Source organism: Salvia splendens, chromosome 2 (assembly GCF_004379255.2).
Source record: "Salvia splendens isolate huo1 chromosome 2, SspV2, whole genome shotgun sequence".
NCBI classification, from domain to species: Eukaryota; Viridiplantae; Streptophyta; class Magnoliopsida; order Lamiales; family Lamiaceae; genus Salvia; species Salvia splendens.
Window position 1 is genome coordinate 6283475 of NC_056033.1, and position 16966 is coordinate 6300440.

The following is a 16966-nucleotide window of genomic DNA, read 5'->3' on the forward strand; positions in this document are numbered from 1 at the left end:
AACTAAATCTCCACCACACATTTTAAAAATATGTGGTCTAGATTTAATCTAACAAAACTATCATTTTATCAAATAAAACTATTATATTTCGGATATATTAAGGGCAAAATTGTCATTTCGTTATAAAATTGGGCGGGTAAGAAGAAAACGTGAATTAAACGCTGCATTCAATTTATCTCACACTCAAACCCTCCGAATCGCATTCCAAACCCTTGCTTCTTCAGTTTCGAAGGAAAAATCATCCAAATTCTGGAATATGTCGAAGGAAAACGCTCAAGCATCATCGAAGAAAGGTTGGATGAAGTTTATTACCTATTTCACTTTTGTTTTTGCTCGATTTTATCATTTTGCTAGAGATTCTCGTTTTTTAGAGTCTATAGTTTTTTAGTATAGATTTAGAGTTACATATGACAGCATGATGAATTTACTTTGAATTTACTTCATACTTGGTTTTGTATCATCAATTCATACCTTATTCCATATCCTAATCTCCTGACCTTTTACACTTGAGAAGCCATGATCTACTAGTAAAACACTTTGGTTTAGAAAATTGTGTGCGACAATAATGCAGATTCGAAGCAGTTTATTTGAGTGATAATTTTGTGAGTAGTGTTTTGTTCTACTTAAGTGACAAGTTATGCTCTCTCTGCTTTTTTGAACTCATTGAAATTTAGAAAATGATAGTTTCAGAAGGTAAAATGATAGTTGCATTTGATAAAATGATGGTTTCAGATTATGAAATGATACTTTGGGTAGATGAAAAGATATTTGTGTAGATAAATGATGGTTTTAATTTATAAAACGATAGTTTCAGGGGAAAAATGATACTTTGACTTTATATAATGACATAAACTGTTTAACACACTGAAATCTTTTGTTTATTAGGAAAGAACATTCGTAATGATGATGATGATGATGATGAAGATAGAGCATTAGTAGATCAAATAGAAAATATAAGAAATAAGAAGAAAAGAAAGAATGATAATGCAACTAATGGTAAGGCAGCTTCAAAGAAGGGCAAGGAAAAAGTTGTTCAAGATGATACAGTCATTAAGACAACGACTTTGGCAGGAAGAAAAAATACTGACTTCTTCGTTGACATGCTTGAATCTCTAAACAAGAATCAAAGAAGAGCTGTTCGAGAGATTGGGTTTGGCGCACTCCTAAACTTCAATATAAGAAGTTTCCCAAGAGCATTGGCATATTATATGATTTACAACTTTATCCCTAAAAGTTCATCAATTAAATTGAACAGCGGGGAATCACTGTTTTTAGATGATGAAGATGTTCACATAACTCTTGGGTTCCCAATCAGATCTTTACCTATGAATAAAATCAAATTTCAGAAAAATATCAACATCAGACACATGAATATGCCATGGAAGAACGATACAAATAAAGTTGACTGTGAAGTTTATGTGATGCGCCATTTGGAGACTTACATGGGTGGTGCTGTTCGTAACTGGAATTCGGGTTTAACGAAGAAGGGGACAGAGTCTTTCACAAAACTCCGTGCCAGATATACTGAAGCATTGCTTATTGGAGATACTAACAAGAAGGCTTTTGAGACATTTACAATGATACAAAAGAAGTTTGAGAATGATAGCAAAAAAGGGGAAATCGATGTTGAAAAGATGATTAGAGAATGTAATAGTAACTTGTATGACTTGATACTAGTGTTTTGTAATAGTGGTTTCGAATATAATCACCCAAGATTATTATTTTATCAGTCAGAAGTATCATTTTATCTGCTGCAAGTATCATTTTGTCATTTTATAGGTCAGAAGTATCATTTTATCTGCTACGAGTATCATTTTATCATTTTATAAGGTTATTGGCATATTATCTGCTGCGAGTATCATTTTATCTGCTTATATATCACTTTTTCAGGTTAAAGTATCATTTTATCAGTTTATATGTCATTTTGTCAGGTTAAAGTATCATTTTATCAGCTTATACGCCATTTCTTCAGCTTATATATAATTTTATAAGGTTACTGTCATTTTATCCGCTTAGAGTATCATTTTATCAGGTTAAAGTGTCATTTTATTACCAATGTATCATTTTATAAACAAAAGTATCATTTTATGCGCTGAAAGTAACATTTTGTTAACAAAAAAGTATCATGTTATCAGCCAAAGTGTCATTTTATAAGCCCAATGTATCATTTTATTAAACAAAAATGTCATTTTATACACCAAAAATACCTAAAGTATAATTTTATGAGCTGAAAGGTATCATTTTATCAGCTGAAAGTGTCATTTTATATCAAATGGCTTCAATCTATCTTCTCATTGACTCTACCACAATTTCTTGAATCATGACGACCCATCTCATGACATTTACCACACCGTCGTAGAGGCTTATTTGCTTTATTTATTGCACTCTCCCTCTTTGATACCTTGTCACTAGCTGATTCTTTGGTACTAACAACGTCTGGAGGATGTACATCAATTACATCAGGTACTACCATTCCATAAAAATCCTCAACCATCTTTTTCTTTTCAATGACTGAAGGTGTTGCACAATTTTCAAATATATGCTCTTCCAAATCATCAAGACCAGCACATAACAAAGACAGATGATCCATACTTCCCTCATAGAAATGTTCATAGAAATCAGCTGCTTCTACTAATGTATTGAATTTCATACCAATCATTGGCTTCAAAGCATAATCACAAACATGAATGTACATACCTACAAATCAGTAAAAGTATCATTTTATCAACTCATAGTATCATTTTATCCGGCAAAACTATCATTTTATACAGTAAACCTAACATTTATAAGCCAAAAGTATCATCTTAACACATAATCGGCAATACATAATATAATTAAATAAGAATTTCAGTACATCAGAAACATAAACCAATCGACAACTAATATTAATCTAAAATCAAATTCAATACATGAAGCAAAACAATCAATAAATTAAAATATGAACACAATCAATAAGCTAAATAATAGATAATGATTGTTACATTCGTTATTTGCTACAGACTCCATCGAAGCAAATTCTGACAGCTATTGAACAGGTAATCAATGAAAATAAGAACGCAAAATTGAAAACATCTTCCCGATCACAATTATGCGAGAAATATGGAAACAAAATCTGGAGATTATGGAATAATGAACCAAATCGGAAGAAAATCTGGAGCATATGGAAATAAAATAGGCGAGAAATATGGAAACAAAATCGCTGAGAAGAGGAGAGAATCGAACTGTGAGAGAGTGAAAGAATGGAGCAAAATTCAGAAATTAAATGAGGAAAATGACATATTTACCCTCTGCGCTTTTTTATGAAGTAAATCTAAGTTTGAATCTCAACCACAAGTTTAGAAAATATGTGTGGTTCATATTTAGTTATAGAGTTATTATGTGATTTGGGGTTATCATATGATCACATCCCTATATATATATATATATATATATATAGGTTTGAGTGAGCTTTGACCAAATGAGATATCATACTAAGAAATATGAATGGACTATGATTTTGTTTCTCTTTCTTTCTCTCTTTTATCATTTATCTCTCCTCTTTCTCTTCTTCCTCCTCCTCCTTGAACTTTCGATCCTTCATTGTCGAAAGACGAAGGAGTGGAAGGAAGAGAACAAATGAAATATGAAGAGGAAGAGAGTCAAATGATAGAAGAGAGGTAGGTCGACATAGCACAGAGTTTTATTTATTTTCAATAAAATTTACAGATAATCAAGAAGAGACAAGAGGACACATGGACGAAGAAAATCAAGAGGAGCCAAAGTCAAAGGAGAGAAGGGGGACATAGGCACATAGCTGGAAGTTTTATTTATTTTCAATAAATCTATAGATAATCAAGAAGAGACAAGGAGACCAATGACTTTGAATATCAATATATCTATCTAGTTAAATAATTTAAAAAATGATTTTTTAATTTGCTTTAGAATTAAGTTTTATATTAGTTGGATTGAACTAATTTGTTTGAATCGGCTTAGTCACTTTTTATAATATAAATAAATAAATAAAATTAAAAATATGATCTCTCAGTACTAGTTAAATAATTTAGAACAATGTTGTTTTTTTATATTTGCTTTAGAATTAAGTTTTGTATTAGTTGAACTGAAGTACTTTGTTTGACTAGGCTTAGTTAGTCACTTTTTATAATATGCTAGTAAATAAACAAATAAATAAAATTAAAAATATGATCTTTTATACTGATTGTGGAACAGAGGTACGAACGACTAACTACTTTTCCTAGGTTTAATAAGTATGTTTAGGAAATATATGGGTTTCAAATTTTGAATTGGTCTTGGGCCTATAAACTAGCCTTGCACCTTTATTTTATTTTTATACTCACTAACCTACTAAGAGCATGGAAGTGGTCGGACCCATTTTTATTCATTTTTTACTTCATGCTATTCCGCAAGAGCACAACACTCACATTCATGCTCTTCTGTAAGAGCATGATCAAGGGTTTCACCATTCCATTATTCAATTTAAATACTTCAATTACTAAAAATATTTTCACAATATAAAAATACATTAAAAATACTCGAACTACGATTACAAATTAAAAAAATATAAAAATTACATAATTAAATCCTAAAAAATAAAAATTACATACTTAAAATCCTAAAAAATAAAAATTATAATTAAAATCCTACAAATTAAAATTTACATAATTAAAGCCTTAAAAATATTCCCTTGGAAGACTAGCTCTCTTGCCCTATCCCCAATGTTTGAGGAGGAGGCGAGAATTCCGTATCCGGACTAGGGAATGGTGTTGGGCCGAACCATTCGTGGTTCCATCCGCGGGAGTCGGAGGGGTGATCGTCGGAGCCGGACATTTTTTTGCACGGGTGAGAATTGATGAGAGAATTTAGATGAGAATTGTATGGTGTGGTGGAAATTTTTTTATGTGGAAATGAGGGTATTTATAGATGAAAATGTGAATTTTGGGGGAAAAAATAAAAAATAAATTAAAAGTGGTGAGAAAATGGATATAATTTATTGGGAAGTGGGAAAATATTTTTTTTTAAATTTAAAAATAATTTTTTAATTAATTAAAAAAAAGAATTAAAAAAATGCCAACGGCTATGGCGTTGGCCAATCCCGTCGCGCCACATCGCCGTGCCGTCGGCAAGAGCACAGCGGCGAGCAGGTGCTTGCGGCGCCGACGGTACGGATGTCGTCCTTAGCATCGAGCACCGATGCACATGCTCTAATGACCTAAATTAATCTCTCATAAAATTTTATTATGATTTTAAATTGAATTAATTTTTGTTTATAGGGACAAAAGAGTATACTTATTGTACAATTTTTCTTCTTTTATTTTAATACCTCCGTCCCACATTAAGTGTTACATTTTGCCATTTCGGTTCGCCTCACAATAAGAGTCTCATGACTCACATTTCACTTTTACCATAAATGATAAGTAGACATCACTATCCACCAACTAATTCTACTTACATCTTATTAAAAAATAATATATATAAGTGAGACTCATAGTCCACTAACTTATTCAACTCACTTTTCTTTTACATTTCTTAAAATCCACGTCCACACTAAATATAACACTTAATGTGGGACGGAGGTAGTAACATTTTATCTGTAGCAAGGGAACGATCAGTGCAAGGACAAAGGAGGAATTTTCCTCGCTTCTTCTAACAACAAAGTTCCAAATATCCCAATGTATAGGTGCAGTCCATGATCAACAATATATGTGCTTCTTTGATTCAATAGACCCATTCATTAAATTACAGAATACTTTTAAAAATATTTTACTAATTTTATTTTATTCTACAAAATTTTTTCATTTCAATCTTATTCCCAAATCATGTTAAGGAAAACGTGCAGGCAAACAACATTCAAATATGTATATGCTAGTAAATCACTAAATAATTGGCACAAAACTATGCCAAGTAAAGAGATTATTAATATCATGTCATTTTCAATACAACTCTCTGTCTTTGACATAATCAACATTGAGATTCATGACAACAACTCATCTCCACTTTCCTCTCTCTCAATATCAACTTCCCAAAACTTGCAACTTCCTGTCTGAATATACACAAATTGGTACAATGTGAAGCTCAAATATACCCACAGACAAAACAAGAACAATGAAAAACACAAGATGCCTCCCATCTAATACATAATCACATTTCTCCAATACAACAAACGACTGTTGATCTCCCTTCAAACTTCATAATCACTCCAGCGCGTTAGCTCGGGCTATGGAGTCGAGCCCCTCGGTCCTGCTCCTCACAATCCTCCGAAACACCTCCCTCACGAGGCGCTCCAACGGATCCAAACCCTCCTTGATCGCCTCGTATATCTTCCCGATCTCCTGAACCCTCTCCTTCACCTGCCTCTCCCTCTCCTCCGTCAATGGGAATTCGACGCAGTCAGTCAGCTCATTCATAAGCCTCACACATTTCTCAATTTCATAAATCTCCCTCATCAATCCACAGCTGTTCCTCCGGTCCCTCCTCTTCGACTCCTCCATGATACGCTCGTAGAGGGAGCCTATGGGGGCCGCCCACGCAAACTGCCTCATGAAGACCTGCGTGGGGAGGCCCCGGTCCTGGCAAGGTATGGCTGCAACGAGCGCCCACATCACGAATAAAAGGACGTAGCTCATGGCGAAGACGCCCACATTGAGGCCATTGGTGGCGGAGGTCTCGTTGCTACGGGGTGGAGCCAGGTTGCTGCTGATCGCCTGCAGTTGCCTCGCGGCCGACCAGGTTCGGGAGACGCTCCACGATAGGGACCGGAAGTTGGCCATGGAGCGGGGCTGGTGGTTGCTCTGGCGGCCGAAGGAGCGGTTGCGGTGGGAGACGGTGGCGCTGGAGTCTCTGTCGTCGAGCATTGCGATGGTGAGGTCGATCAAGGCCTTCTTGGCGCGGCGGAACTGGCCTTCGCCGATGCTGCGCTGGTTGCTGTCGAGGGCGGAGAGGACGATCTCAAGCTGCTTCTGCCAGTGGCGAATCTGCTCGATTCCGTCGCGGATGGCGTTACAGACGTCGAGGGCTTTGACGCTGCGATCGAAGAAATCGTTAATGTGCTTGTCCATGGGGGGTTTCGCGAGGCTGCTCCTGTTGTTGAACACGATCGCTTTGAATTCTTCATGGACGCTCAGGAATGTCTCCAGAAGCTTATGGATCCAGGGGATCGACAGGAGCTCCTGCGAGGGCGCCGCCGCCACGTCTTGAAAGCGCTCCGCCACCGTGCGCTGGAATGCTTCCGATTCGGATTCCTGGCCGTTGGATTCGAGCGGGGAATCCGTCGAGTGGACCTGATCGCGGCGGCGGCTCAGGATCGAGAAACTGAAGGTGGATGGGGATGGAGATGAGGATGATTCCTGAAGATCTGTTGACGGCATTTCTTCAATTAATTGCAACACAAATGTCAGATTATCAAATTGAAACCGTCAGGAACGCATCTCCGATTTCCCCCAATTGAAATTTCACACTCTCTTTTTCCCTATTTGAAGCTCAGAGCAACCGCAATTCAAATTGAAGGAAAAATATCTGCAAATGCTAAAACCAGATAGAAAACACAAAATTGCAGAAATTTAAGAATCCGAATTCCACTCATTCAACAGAAAACAAATCGAAGGCAGCTGAATCGCAAAAGAAATGCAGCAAAAAACCGATTAAACTAAAAATTAATCAATAAATCAGTACGGTTTGAAGAACAGCAGAGAAATTGAACAGAATTGGAGGGTGATTGCCGGTGGAGCGTGGAATGTGGAGATGGGAGAGGGGCGTTGGAAACCCTAAAAGGAGGAGAGAGGCCAGGCCTTATATTGGGACCGCGTATTATGGGGGAGAATGTTCAGATATTCAAAGCTTCACTGATTTTAACAAACGTTAAATAATTGATGAAGAAGGGATTAGTACATAATACAGTGGTGTGTAATTAGTGGTAATTAATCTCTTTAATTATTAAATGCGTATATTCGTTTCTTTTGATGAAAATTGAAACCGAAATGGGCGGAAGGAATGTTTTTTCCCTTTATTTTTGTTACCTTTTTTTGCAGTTTAATCCTCCGGTCATTCATATTTCCTCAAATGGATCCTTCATAAAAAAAGAGAATTTTTTCATTTTCCACGATTAGTTGTGTATAATAATTAAATGTCAATCAGTATTGTGCGAGTAGAAAAGTCGCCACAAAATGCTCCATTTTACTTTTATGATGTTACATACTCCAAATTTCATTAACTTATTTATTTATTTATTTATTATTATTATTATTATTATTCATATTCCTTTACTTTATTACGAAATGCAAAATCTACATCTATAAAATAAGAGTAGAGGAGACATGTAGTAGTAAATCCATACCATAATTTTGAGCTCAGTGACTAAGAACTATATAATCGCAAGCACTGGCAATTCAATTCTCAACTTTTCCATGATGAAATAATTAGATTTTTTATTTGTAATATGTTGTTGATTTGGTGTCATTGTGTTTCTAATTAATGATATGCTTAAATTGTTTGTTAAGCATATTTTGAAAAATTATAAAACTTATTAGGTCTCGTCCTTGTAAAATTTCATCCAAATTAAAACTCTTAAAAAATTAAATTTTTATATAGGAGATTTCAAAGTTAGAATCATAAATCAAAATTTGGCCAAAATTCATAATTTTTCTTATAATTTATCCTAACTAATAATAATAATATATTGTCCCTCTAGAGCCACGGACTTGTTATTGAGCTTATTAAAATAATTAATTCAATAATTGATGCCATGGATAACTAGCTTATCAAACTAGCCCTTAAAGTATTAATAAGTAGTGTAGTTCTAGAAGTTAGTTCATTTATCGCATTAATATGGTCAAGGGAGTTGATGTAGGTTAGTCCAAATGTTCAAATAAATTAAGGTGTAACTCCTATTAATTAATAATTATAATAGTGTTTATAAATATTTTACAGGGAAAGGCCAAGGGACTATTTATTAATTAAAAATGTACATACACCTAACTTAACCCTTTATAATATCATCGTAATTTTACAACCTAACGTCATTCTTGTCATATAGTATTAGGAAAATGATATTATCACTTCGAAAATTACTTTTATAATTTAAATGATTGACAAATTTGACACTTGGCGGTATAATTTTCGTTGCTTCGTTAGTTTATTTACAAATTTTATCATTAACGTGTAATGATGGACAATAATTACTGTAGCTAAGATAGTCAAACTTTATCTACAAAATAAAGTCTAACCCAACTAACCAATTAAATTAATAATTAATTAAACGACTGTCGAAACATGTAATATAGTTTTCTAGTCATCCTGTACAATATTAGAATTCTTGAAATAGTCATTTTTCTCTTTCTCGAGAATCGAATGACTTAATTTGAGTCAAGAAATTAGGTAATTGGAAGTAAATCTCACCACCCAATTAATTTACATCTTGAATTTCCCCAAACTTACTTTGATTGTGAAGACTGCCAAGTGCGGAGTGCCAGCCAACTTGTATATTTAAATTGTATTATTAATAGCACGTTGTGTTTGATTAAATTGAGGTTGAAATTGAATAGAAACATGGCACATTACTACAATATGGGAGAACATGTGATATCAACATTAGGCAAGTCGAGGTTGACCCCACTCAACTCTCTACTAGTTTAATTTCGAAATAGATTTTTTTTATATTAGAGTTTATCAAGCCAATTAGTACAATTTATTAGTTATTACTATTATATAGGCTAATTAAACATTAAATTTAATCATATAATATAAATAAATAAAGTAAATGTGGTGAGAACCAATGTACGTGAGATTAGGACTGAGAAAATATACCGAAATACCGCACTTGTCATACTGAAAAAATATCGAAAATACCGAATTTTCGGTATACTGTACTTTTCGGTACGGTATCATACCGTACCGACAGTTTTAGGTACGGTAAAGGTATGCATTTTGTATATACCGCGGTATACCGCGTTATACCGCAAATTTACGGTATACCGACAAAAGCGGTACGGTAACGATATTTAAATTTTGGTATACCGACAAAAGCGGTACGATAAAAGTATAATTTTTGGTCATACCGCACGGTACGGTATACGGTATGACCATTTCAACGCGGTATACCGTACCATTCCAACCCTACTGCCGAGCAAAAGGGCATGGGGATATTTTTTCTTGCATTGGATATCGATCATTATTGGAAATATTAAATGCATTACCCCACACACATAAAGGTCTGCATACTACTACTAGTATTTTTTTAGTTTTCTATTAGATGTTATTCGCTAGTTCCTTGCATTAATTTTATATCGAATTTTGGTCGGTTCTTCAACTATAATAGATTGATTATCAGTTATAATTGATAAACGAAAAATTTATAAACAATTAACCGAAATTTAATCAAATTAAAATTTTTGTTACTATTAATTAATCAAATAATAACTATAGGAATGTTCCCTCCTAATTATGATAGTAAAACTATGATTAGATCTTGATCAAGACTAGCATTCTTCCCTTATTTTATATCAATAACCGAAAGTGAAATTAACAAAACGATAAGTATTAAGTTACAATCATATTTGTCAACTTCTATATACATATTGGTCAAAAAAATAGTAGCCTTGGCAAAATGATCTTTCATTCATAAAACATCTAGTTACTATTACAATTTGACTCAATAATGTTATAATGAATTAATCAATACTTATCAAATAAGATTCGAAAAATGTTAATCACTACCCTATCTTAAAAGAAAGTATACCATCGCAAACAATGCACATTTTCAAAAGAAAATAACGTCACATTAAAAGTTTATTAATCTTGTTTTTTTCATAGGTTCGATGCATTTATTCTGTTTTGAAACCTCCAAAAGTCGAAAACTAACGACCAGGGAATTCAATTCTTTGATTTGGACCATTTGGTATAGACTGAAACATCAGAAAGACCACTTTCAGAAATTTGACTAAAAGTAATTACTCAAATAAAACATAGATAATTCTTCCTTTTCCCTAGATTTCATGACAAATGTAGGCAACCGTAATTAAACTCGTGATAATTTGGTGAATTAGTCAGATAAAGAGAATTCGTCACCATAAGCAAGTAATTTTTTTTATGACAATATATGGAAAAGCAAAATAAACAAGCTCCATGATCAAGATCATCATAAAGAAATCCATAATCAGGACGTCCAAATGCCAAAAAGCTAGCTAAACCAACAAAAATGAAATGTTAACAAACAAATTAATTCCACTGCAGAAATAGATGGATAATCATGTAATAATTAATTATTATCGTCCTTCCAACTAAAATAATTTATAAGCATCTTCATATCTACACTGAATTCAGCTACTACATAACAGTCAAAGGAGCGAGTACATGATGTGCTTTAAAATAAGGATTTTAGATGATAAAAATCATCACAAAAATTGAATAGATAAGCTTAATTTGCAAATAGAATAGACAATACAAAGAAAAAGAACTCACTCAAAACCAAATTTGATGCTCTCTCCAACCCACAAAAAACGAGACATTTTTTTAAGCACAAAGCATATAGAGTAGGACTTTAGCATAGGGCATGAAAATTGTAACCAGACTTCCAATTAAAACAATTAAATCAGAGTAGCAGAATTTCATTTATTTAAAATGCATATTCATGGCCTGAAATTTCTTTCTACGTATAATACATGGAAGTGTAAATAACGTTTTTCATAATTACAGTATTCAAGAACATAATTACAGCTGACAATTATTGAAAATTGGCATTTGATCTTGCATAAGTTCATTTTGCTCAATAATAATACAGAGTGCCAGTATCATAATTATAAATCAAAAGTTTTATGTTGAAATGATTATAAATAAAATATTGAGTATAAATGCGGATACGTTTGGATGTTATAGAGTATTGAGTCATTGTATAACATGAGACCATGGTCCAGATGAAAATATAACAAAATTATAAATGATATGATAAAAGCAAAATTTAAATCATCCAAAGATTAACTTAAAAAAATTGGAAAAACGATCAAACACCAAAAAGGACTTGAAGTAGACCAAAATCCACAATTGGATCATTGCTACCTTCAGAGGACAAACATCATAGTAGTATTGAAATTACAACATACATATGCCGATTTGAAATTGAATTTTGGGACAAAAAAATTGAGCAAAACATACAAAATGAAAAGGCAGATCAATCGAAAGCAAAATGATAAAGATGAATTAATGCCCTCAGAATCCAAATATGCAGAAGTGGTGATACCAACAAAGCCAGTCCCTCGCCCCAAATGCAAACAAGGCATATTTAACAAGGACGGAGGGAGTAATAGTAAGAGAAGCAGCAGCTAATTGACAACGATGAAAATGGTGGTGGTGATGATGACGAAGACGATAATGATGATGATGAAGCAAAAGCCTTGTTACACTGAAGGGGGCGGGGAGGCTAACGATGGAAACCAAAGCATCATTCTGCATTTCAGATTGAACATCACTGGGCATAACAGAACATACACACACACAACAATACTTATACGTCATCATGTTCCTATCTTTGAGTTTACCAAAGTAGCAACTAATATAGAAAACGGAAACTAGTCACAAAATCAAAGGATTAGCATAACAAAAATTCTATAAAATGCGAAATATATTATAAAATAAATAGAATTTCATATTCATAAAACTAAGCCCTCAGATCTCATAGCTTATGAATCATAAGCGGCGAAGAAAAATGGACCAGATTCATCAGGAGCCTCACGCGCCACCAAAGACAATCTACCAACCTCCGCGTGCACGTGTGCGAGTGCTTGATTTTTAGTGGTGGTGGTGGGGGTGGAGGCGGAGGCGGCAGATTATCCAGGTAACACGAAGGCCACTGATGAATCCAGATCCATCATCACGCCGATTCAATGTTTAAAGTTTTCCATCACCGGGCATTTTGTTTGAAAAAAAAAATGAAAAACTAAAGTTAGGTCAAATTGCTGCAAATCTTTAGATGAAACTGAACACAATCTGGAAAAAAAAAAAGAAGAGAAGCATAGGAGGAAAAAAAGAAAAACTGCAGGCATGAATTGAATCGTGGATTCGTGCGTTAAAATGATCTAGGGTTTCGACGTTAGGTTTAATCAGAGATTGGGGCTTTTTATATAGGCCTAACGAATTGGGCCAATCAGAATTAAAATAGGGCCCAAACGCATACATTATCACCAAATATTTTCAAACAAAAGAAAAACTTGTATACATCTAGAATCCCAACCAAATTCTATGGGGGATTGGATTAGAAGAATAAAATTAGAAGGGTGCATTATGCCTTAACAAACTTGCTTATGCCTACCACAAACATAACATAAACATTAAACATAACAAGAAATTGATCTCAAGATAACAAGAAATTGAATAGAAGTGTATCATTAATCTTCACATTGACTATTTCATGAAACAAGTGTGAAAGTGGAGAATGCAAGAAAAAAGTTTGTAGTTATTGACTCAACTCAAGAAGTCTCAAGCATTATTATCAGGATGATACTGATTCTTGCTGAAGTGTGTTCTAGGAGTAGACCATGGTGTATCAGTCTCCTCACCAGTCACTACCATTTCCTCAGCTGACTGAGGCATCACAACAGACTGAACCATCACAACCGGCCTCTTCGTAGGCAAGGCCGGGAGCAGCGCCTCCCCTTTCAGCATCCGCAAAGCCTCCCTCATCCTCGGCCTCATATCACCGTTAGGATGCACGCACACCAACCCGACCATGAGCATCCTCTCCATCTCCCCCTTCCCGAACCGCCCCATGAGCTTCGGATCAGCCGCATCAACCAGCACCCCCCTCTCCCACAGCCCCCACACATGGTCAACCAAAAGGCAACCCCCCTGGTCCACAGGGAGCCTCCCCGTGGCCACCTCGAGCACCACTACACCGAAGCTGTACACATCCGTCTTCACTGTCGGGATGCCCGAGAAGGCGTACTCGGGAGCAAGATACCCCATAGTCCCAGCCGGGAACGTGGCTCTCCCCATATCCCGATCCCTCAAACTATGCCGGTAGACCTCAGCCAGCCCGAAATCGCCAAGCTTCGGATTCAAGTCTGCATCGAGAAGTATGTTGCAAGTCTTGACGTCTCGGTGGATGATCTGGCTCTCGCACTCCTCGTGGAGGTAGATCAACGCGGCTGCGACGCCATGGATGATGCTGAGGCGCTTCTCCCACGTCAAGAGGCGCGACGAGCAAGGATCCCGGCCGTGGAGGATCTTGTCCAGGCTGCCATTAGCCATGTATTCATAGACAAGAACAAGCTCATTCCTCTCACAGCACCACCCCTGCAGCTGCAGTAGATTTTTATGCTTCAAGCAACCCGCCATTGTAGCAAACTCGGTGTTGAAAGGGACTTGTGCGAGCGATGAGTCATAGTGATTATCCTCATGGTTGAAACGCTTGATCGCCACAGTCCCACAATGTGGGATCTTGCCAGCGTACACAACAGCCGAGCCGCCTTCTCCGATGATCTGATCATGGTTGAATCCGTTCGTGGCTGATCTGATTTCACTCAGAGATAGCATCATCGGCACCATCTTCCCGTTCTGTAACCGATACGGCTGGCTCTGTTTCTGCCCTCCCGGGCGACGAACAAAGCACACGCAGGCGATAATGGCGGCGGCGAACAAGACTGTGAGCGCGGCGAAGGAAGCTAGAACGACAAGAAAGATGAGAATCTCCTTTCTCAAACGAGGGTTATTGGTGAAGGAGCCGAATTCGATGCTGGTGTCGAATTGGGAGCAAACAGAGCAATCCCATGTTTTGACGGCGTCCATGGCTATTGTGGGAGGGATGTTTCCAAGAAAGGTCTTGAATCGCCAGCGCTCGACGGTGTAGGCGGAGGAGCCTCTGACGTTTGCGGCGGTGAATCCGACGCTCATGAACTCTTTGAACCGATCGGAGAGATCGATTTTGGATACGAGGATGGGGTTTCGAGGCCTAATTCGGTTGGAGTAGCTGATCCAGACCCTGATCATGGCGTCGGAGTGGCGGTATTCGATCCACGAGGTTACCTCCTTGCCGTCTTTGAGGCTGATTCCGGCGGCGGAGGAGGAGACCGGGATGATGGAATTGTCGACGGAAATGGCGATGTGGTTGTCGTTGGTGTCGAATTCGACGGCGAGGTAGGAATCTTGAGGGGGGAAATCGATGAGGATGGAGGCGGCGGTGGTGGAGGTGATGAGGAATGCGATGCCGTCGCCGGAGGGGCAGGAGCGGGGGGCGGTGGTGGCGGTGAAGGAGAAGCGGCAGGAGAAGGAGGCGGTGGCTTTGGTTGAGTGGTCGAGGAAGCGGACTGGCTTCGAGTAGAATGCTCTGCCCACGCCGAAAGGAGGAGGCGGCGGGGGCGGGGCGGTGCAGTCTTTGTGTTTAGTGAGGGAAATGGAGTCGCGGTGGGGGCTGCTCCAGAAGGCGTCTTCGAAGAGGGTGACGTTGTGGGCGGGGGAGAAAACGGTTGAGATGGATGGGGTGAAAAAGATGATGATGAGGGAGAGGGCGCGGAGGAGATTGGGCTGCATTCTTGAAATTCCGGTGGGATTTTGGAGGGAAAATCATAAGCGCTTTTCTTGGCTTCTTTTACTTCTGTGAGGTGACAGTAAATAATCAAGAAATAGAGAAACCAAATTCCACTCCCTCTATGAAAATATGGTTTTATTGGTGAAAAATGTCCGGAAAATAATGATTTTTTGGCAAATTTGATTTTTCATAAACTTTAAAATTATCAGAAAACCACAATTTTTAGATTGGTTTGTCATTTATCTTACTGAAAAAGCCTATATGTGATATAGGGTTGATGTTTTCAGCTGCAATGAAACCCATATATGATTTTCCAATTGTTATCCTCCCTACATGTGATATAGGGAGTATCAAATACAATTTCATCAGAAAATTCTACAAGAACAAATCTAAACTATAGACAATTAAGCTCCAATACAAATTAAAATTTGATCAAAATGCATTGTATTTTAGACAATTTTCCATGTATATAATTTATTTTCTAGACCATGATTTTCATTTGACTTGTCGTGATAAAAAAAAAGACATGATATTATTATTCCATTCAGGATAACGAATCTCTTATGTTACAAAATAAAAAAGTTTTCTGAGAAATATTTTGAATAATCCATAATTCATAATACTACTACTATAATCTATCATATGGCTTTTGTATAACAAGTTACACAAAATTATTTATTTAGGCGAATACATAATTTGATCTACTCCTTAAATATCAGAACTTACAATACATAAACGAAATTACAATTCAAATGAGACTATCCTGATGTTCATAGTTGATCTGTCACAACCAACAATTCCAAGAAACCTCAGCTTCAAATTACTGTGCAAATTTAACACCATCTTCTCATTCGATGCAAATCAAACATGTCAATTCATTCAACAAACAAATTGTCACAGAACCAACTTTCTTTTTTCACACGAGCTCAGTTGTATTGCCATCAACTTAGCATGTATAGAAGCTAAAGAAAGTTGTAGCACAGCATATTATAATGTATATCCATAAGGCAGAGCTGGTAAGAAAATCCAGTAGAAAAATGATATGACTGTTATTGACTGAAATAGCATCTTACTTTAGAATGTGAGACAAAATGCAGCATTGCAGCCTCATTTTCAACTAAAGTGATCAAGTTTGTATTTCTACTGTGAAAACAATAAAACAAATTCATGAAGAAGAAAGCCATAAGATATATTTCTAGTTTTAGCAAGAGTGTGTAGTGTCACTGTTTCCTTTCATTGATCTCAAAGAACTACATCACACAACTATATAGCCACATCCCTCCATGTCCTCTTGTGGTCCAGGTGCACATTTGGTGCTTGACTAACAACCTCAGTATCAGGTTTGAATGGTACCAGATCAGTCCTTGCAATGTCTCGTGCTCCATTTCCTTTCACGTGACCAATAGCCACATCATCTTTATGCAACATTGTAAAACAAGCAACCTTAGCATCTCCTTTGGA

At 36.5% G+C, this 16966-nt stretch overlaps 2 protein-coding genes across 2 annotated transcripts; both read right to left on the reverse strand.

Annotated features, from left to right (window-relative positions):
* Positions 1–5871: 5871 nt before the first annotated feature.
* On the reverse strand, positions 5872–7833 carry LOC121760253 (protein ROH1-like). The gene is made up of 2 exons (XM_042155901.1): positions 7666–7833; positions 5872–7518 (listed from the first exon to the last, which is right to left on the reverse strand). The coding sequence occupies exon 2, from the start codon at positions 7359–7361 to the stop codon at positions 6189–6191; it is 1173 nt and encodes a 390-aa protein (XP_042011835.1). The 5' UTR covers positions 7362–7518; positions 7666–7833; the 3' UTR covers positions 5872–6188.
* A 5532-nt stretch (positions 7834–13365) lies between these two features.
* On the reverse strand, positions 13366–15583 carry LOC121770651 (L-type lectin-domain containing receptor kinase S.6-like). Its single transcript, XM_042167411.1, has one exon. The coding sequence runs from the start codon at positions 15505–15507 to the stop codon at positions 13459–13461; it is 2049 nt and encodes a 682-aa protein (XP_042023345.1). The 5' UTR covers positions 15508–15583; the 3' UTR covers positions 13366–13458.
* Between the last annotated feature and the right edge of the window lie 1383 nt (positions 15584–16966).